Genomic DNA, 6,160 nt, shown 5'->3' with positions numbered 1-6,160 from the left:
TTCACCCTGTCTGGTTAAATTGAAATAAATAAATTATAAAGTTAAATAAAATAATTATTTAAAAAAACAAAATTAATTCATGTCTGTTGTATATAAAATGAGGGTAATACAATCTAGGGCACTCCAAGTGAAAACATTAATTTGCACTTTGAATTCTAGGTATGAAATATGCTGAATAAATGTAAAAATATATGCCACATCTAAAGATAATTATGCCTTGAGACCAGCAGTTAGCATAATGGCTATCTCGCTGGACTCTCATGTAGTCAACTGCAGGTCAGGTCCCGGACCTGGTGGCTTAAACTAACGCAGGGGCATATGTGCGTGCGTGCCCAAGATCCCGAGAGGAGAATGGAGGAGAAAGGATTGTGGCATAGCCATCCCCCCGGGGGGTGATTTCTCACTTTCTGTCTCTATATCTCTCTCTGTCTGGCCAGCACACGTGCCCTACAGCAAAAACCTCTTCAAAAAAAAAGATAATTATGCCTTAAATTCTGTCATATAATAGGACTTCCCTTGAAATAATTCTAAAATTTTAAAATGTGTCTTTAAGAAAGTTTCCAAATCACCCTTTCAATCTATACAATTAAATTAACAAAAACTGTTCATTTATATAGATACACACACATACACACTCCTGATTACTCTGTTAGTCCTCCCAAAAACAGCTCAAGGAGGAAGCAATAAAATAGCCAACAATTCAATAGGGTCAACAGAAAAGACATTTGTAATTATTTAAATTATCCACCTTAAGATAAATGGCAAAAAAGCAAATCTAACCCTTATGTTATCAGTAAGTCAACTAAGTAGCAGAAAATAAAAACACCCAGATCAAACTTTAGAAACAATCACAACTTTAAAATTTTCTATCATTCCTTAAAATGCTACAAAATTAATTTAGAGTGCTCTATTTTGAATGCCATATTCAAAAACCTTACAGTTCAACATAAACTAATAATCATTTCATGCACAGACTTTTTTCTTTTTTTGAGATTTTTTTTTGCTACAGGGTGCGTGCACTCACCAGACAGACAGAGAGAGACAGAGAGACAGAAAGCGAGAAATCACCCCCCAGGGGGGATGGCCACATCGCAATCCCTTCTCCTCCATTCTCCTCTCGGGATCTTGGGCACGCACGCACACGCGCCCGGCGTGAGTTTTAAACCACCGGGTCTGGGACGCGAACCGCGGTCGACTACGTGGGAGTCCAGTGACATAGCCATTATGCTAACTGCTGGTCCCCGTGCAGACTTATTTTTTCAAGGTACTTCAGATCTGGATATGTCAATACTTGCCTGACAATAGCTTTAACAAATAAGCATTTTCCATTGTGTTCCAAACTGTAAGCACAACACTAAATCTGGTTACTAAAACAATAATCATTAAAGAAAAGATGGTGGGGGGAACTTAATTCTAGAATATGAAGTAGTAACAGTAACAATGAAGTGCTGAAGAAGTCAATGTATCATTATCTTAATATTCTTCTGGATAAATCAAGTTAAGCAATAAATAAAATCAAGTCAAAAGAAGGTATACATGTGACAAGAAAGGCACGATTTTGTTACAGATAGGCAATATATCAATATGTGGCTGTACAACCTCAATACAGTATGTTGATAGCCTTCTTTTATTCTTCACCTCTTCATATGTATTTATATTCCTTTTTTTCATACTCAAGTACATCTGAAGTTTGAGTATCAATATATAATTTAACTTGACAGGTAAATCAAGATTATAAAATGTATTAATACTTTGTCCTAAATTTCAGTTGAAAACATGTAGCTAAATCAAAGTCTACAGTGTGGGACCAGCAGTTAGTCTAATGGCTATGTTGCTAGACTCCCATGTAGTCCACCACGGTTGGAGTCCTGGACCAGGTGGCTTAAACTCACGCTGGGCACGTGTTCGTGCGTGCCCAAGATCCTAAGAGGACAATGGAGGAGAAGGGATTGCTGCATGACCATCCCCCACCCCCACCCCAGGGGTGATTTCTTGCTTTCTGTCTCTGTGTCTCTGTCTTTCTGGCAAGCACACACGCCCTATAGCAAAAACCTCTCAGCACACATGCCCTGTAGCAAAAAAACAAAGACTACAGTGTAAATACGTTGTATCAGCTCTCTGAAAAATACCTACCAAGAAAAAATATCCCATCTCTCTCACAATGAAGTCACTCAAAATCAGAGGTTGGATGTGAAATAATTTTAATCAGCAACTGATGAACCTAGCAATCAAACACTGATCACTCAGTTCTCTACCACTACACTTCTTTTCCTTCTATTCAAATTCTCATTCATTCCTGCCCCATCTTTCTTTACAAAGAAATACATAGAAAACAGACATTTGACTTAAAAGAAGACTATGAGATCAAAAATATCCTTAGAAACTTTGGATCACAGTATGGAAAAACAAAAACCTAAGCACACTATGAAGATTAAATAAAAACAAAAAGGTATATTACTTATCTGTAGATAATGTTCAAACAATATAAGAATTATCTGTGTATATAAAAATTAACAATGTATAAAGAAATATTTTTAAAAAGTAAAAAATAAAAGGTTAAAATTGAATATATGGGAAGATACACAAATGTATTAACAATTTTTGCAAAGTAACTTGTTAAAAGCTAAGAGCTAAGCCTCACTAAGAATGAAAAAAAAAAGAGCTACTTAAAATCAATTAGGAGTTACTCAGTTATTCTCATCTATTAATGCCACAAAAAGGTTACAAACTACAAAAAAAAATCCTCACTCTTACCTAGAAAGTGACCTTAACTATTGAATGGTTAGTACAGCCGTCAGAGAGCAATCTTGCAATATAGGACAAGGGCTAGAATACTGATGAGTCCCTTTGCCCTGAAAATTTTAGGGAATAAAGCCCAGGAAAATAACTTTGGGAGGGGTTGGGGAGAGAACAGAAGAAAAAAGCAGAGAAAGACCACCTAACTATGTGAAGATATTAATGAAAAACTGGAAGTAACTCAGATGCTCTACAAAAAGTAGAGTTTGAATTGTAGCATCTTAAATACAAACGAATTTTCTTACCATTAAAATAATGATTATTAGAGTTTGAATTGTAGCATCTTAAATACAAACGGATTTTTTTCTTACCATTAAAATGATGATTATTGAAATGCACAAGTATATGTAAAACAATTAAGAAAAACTTGCTTTTTCACTTTCCCTTTCTCTCTCTCTGTCTCTTTCTGGTCAAATTAAAAAAAATAATAATGAGGCCAGCAGGTGGCATGGTGGTTAAGGGTGCTGGACTCCGACATGGCCAACCACAGCTCCAATCCTGGACCTGGCAGCTTTTTTTTCCTCTCTCTCTCTCTCCCTCTCTCTCTCTCCCTCCCTCCCTCCCTCGCTCACTTGCTCTATTTCTCTCTGGTAAAATTTAAACAAATAAATAAAGTTAAATAAATTCTACAAAAAATAATAATAACAAATAAAATTAAATAATTCTTTGAAAAAAAATAGCCTATCTTCAAAACTGTATCAGTCATTGTGTTAAAACACATATTGGTAGTCTTTGTTTTTGCCTTTTTTGGGAGGAATATTTAAGTCTAATAAAAATTCTTTTCTCTCTGGTAAAATTTAAACAAATAAATAAAGTTAAATAAATTCTACAAAAAATAATAATAACAAATAAAATTAAATAATTCTTTGAAAAAAAATAGCCTATCTTCAAAACTGTATCAGTCATTGTGTTAAAACACATATTGGTAGTCTTTGTTTTTGCCTTTTTTGGGAGGAATATTTAAGTCTAATAAAAATTCTGACTACAGGGAACCAGCAGTTAGCATAATGGCTATGTCACTGGATTCCCACGTAGTCAACCGCAGTTCACGTCCCGGACCCAGTGGCTTAAACGCCCGCGCGTGTGCGTGCATGCCCAAGATCCCGAGAGGAGAATGGAGGAGAAGGGATTGCAGCGTGACCATCCCCCCTGGGGGTGATTTCTTGCTTTCTGTCTCTCTGTCTCTGTCTGTCTGGCGAGCGCAGGCACCCTATAGCAAAAACCTCTCCAAAAAAAAAAAAAATTCTGACTACAAATTAAATAACCGGTAATCAACGCAGTTTTTTCAAAAACAATTTTATCTATTGGAGAAAGTATTACTGTTAATACAGATGATCTAGTTTACCCTTATCATAATTATTATATTAATGATATTTGCAAGATACAAGAAAAAAACTTGGTAGAGTCTATACTCATTAATCTGGCCTCACTACTGATATAATAAAAATATCAAAACAAATACCAAAGCAATTTAAAGCCTTGTTGCATACAAAATCGTTTCATATAAGTTTAGTCTACCATACTCCTCCAACTTTTAAGTTCATCCACTTTTCCTCCCCTTAGATCTTATTTGAAAGAAAGAGAGCTGAATTTAGGTTGTAGTAACATCACCCCTTTCTCCTTTCATTACCCTCCAATTCACTGTGCCAGTGGCCCCAAAATTAAAACAATCAAATTTTTCTGTGAGTCAAGGCAGAACACAAGGTGCATTTATATTATGAATTATATCTGCAGGAGAAACAACCCAATCAATCTAACAGCTTTGGTCCTTTACTAAAGTATATTCTATTTTAAAATATGCCCATTCTTGTTTCCTTGTAAACCCCAAATCGTGTTTCGCCAATTCACAAAAAGGCCATAATCCATAGTTTCTATTTAGTTAAAATCCATCTGTACAAATGTGACTTGCAGATTATTTAATGAGCTATTCTCTAAGATTTGAAATATACAAGGATTATGTTTTTATTCGGTAGTCCATGATCTAAAACTAGCAAATTTTGGAATTAACTCGATGCTCCTTATTATTTTTAATTGTGTGGTTTTTCACATTCTCAGGTCGTCGGCTCCCCTCCTGAGCCCCTTCCCCCCACCCCTAAAAAATAGACCAAGCCTGGCCTCAGTTCCCGTATTTCAAGTCTGGACCAACCAGAAACCAGTTTTCTTCCACTAATCCGGAACTCCGAGCTGTTACCAACGCTGTCATTGGCCAGCGTCAGTCCTTGGTACGTGCCCCAAGATAACCCCCTGGTTTCTCTCCCTTTTCCCCCTACAATGGGCCTTGGTGTTTGTAACATATTCATAATCTAACAACACAGCACCTCTGATAAGCAACTCACATTCATCAAAGTTTTCTGTGGAAACAAGCGAGGCCAAGGGGAGGGCAAGGTACCCTTGTTCGGACTCGCCGGGAGGGGGGAAGGGGCAGCCGTTCTTCGGATCCGCACAGAGCTCTGGAGCCCTGTTGGCTGAGGGCTCCGGAGCGGGTTGGGGGTACAAGGTGGGGAGAGAGTGGAGAAAGAGTTGGGTTAAGTTGAAATGAAAAAGTTTACTTACCAGATCCTCGAAGCTTCTGCGGTGCTCTTTCCCCTCCCAGTCTAAGCGGCGCGGAATCAGCTGGGGGCCAGAGGAAAAGAAAGGGGTGGGGAGTGGCAAAAGATGAAGGCAGAGCCTCCCTTCCCAATCAACCGACCCAGGCTGGGTTCTGCTCCTCTTTGGCGTCTTTATTTCTCTTGGCCCAATAGCTATTGCCTCAGCTAGACGAGGGAGTTGGGGGGGGGGGAGGCCAAGGAGGAGGAAATCCTGAAAAACTGCCTCCCACGAGAATAAAGACGGGGCGAGTTAAGACCCCGGCGTTGTCTTTGCCTTTTGAGGGAAGAAGCCGGCTCACCCCGGTGACAACAGCTATGGGTGCCCAGAAAGAAGCCTCCTTCCCAGCCCTTGCCCTTCGCCCCTGACTTGCCCTCCCCTTCCTCCAGTCTCACCCCAGCCCTCCCCACCCCTTCCCGAAGGGGCTCCGTACCTGATGCTCCTCCAGCTCCTGCACTAGCACCTAAGCAAAAGGGAAACACGGATGTGAAGAGCAGCTCGGGCCATCAACCCATTCGAACCACCCCACTTCGAACCCAGCCGCTGACGGTAGGACTAGTCAGGGCCGGCCTTTTCCTCACTCTCAACGGAACCGTTCGTCCCACAGCCTCGATTTCACCACTGGGACCATTCCCCACGACTCTCAGATCTCCTCACCTGAGCGGATTTGTTGCAGGGTCCGGACTGCAAGAACCTAGCGATCAGGTAATACAGCTCTGAGGAAGAGGGGGGAAGAGAGAGGTTGAGAGGGGAGGCAAGGCAGAGAAATAGAAGCTTT

General features: G+C 39.7%; 1 protein-coding gene across 1 annotated transcript in view; it reads right to left on the bottom strand.

Annotated features, from left to right (window-relative positions):
* The window catches only part of BRWD3 (bromodomain and WD repeat domain containing 3), a gene marked incomplete at its 5' end in the record, with an annotated part of 164,543 nt that extends 158,445 nt beyond the window's left edge, over positions 1–6,098 (bottom strand). Inside the window, 3 exon segments of the mRNA XM_027765487.1 lie at positions 5,350–5,409; positions 5,816–5,845; positions 6,040–6,098. Coding sequence (XP_027621288.1) covers positions 5,350–5,409; positions 5,816–5,845; positions 6,040–6,098 — 149 coding nt within the window.
* Between the last annotated feature and the right edge of the window lie 62 nt (positions 6,099–6,160).

The sequence above is a fragment of the Tupaia chinensis genome, unplaced genomic scaffold (assembly GCF_000334495.1).
Source record: "Tupaia chinensis unplaced genomic scaffold, TupChi_1.0 Scaffold138416_1, whole genome shotgun sequence".
In the NCBI taxonomy this organism is placed as follows: Eukaryota; Metazoa; Chordata; class Mammalia; order Scandentia; family Tupaiidae; genus Tupaia; species Tupaia belangeri.
The sequence above is the reverse complement of the archived record's forward strand: the minus strand, read 5'-3'. Positions and strand labels throughout refer to the sequence as shown.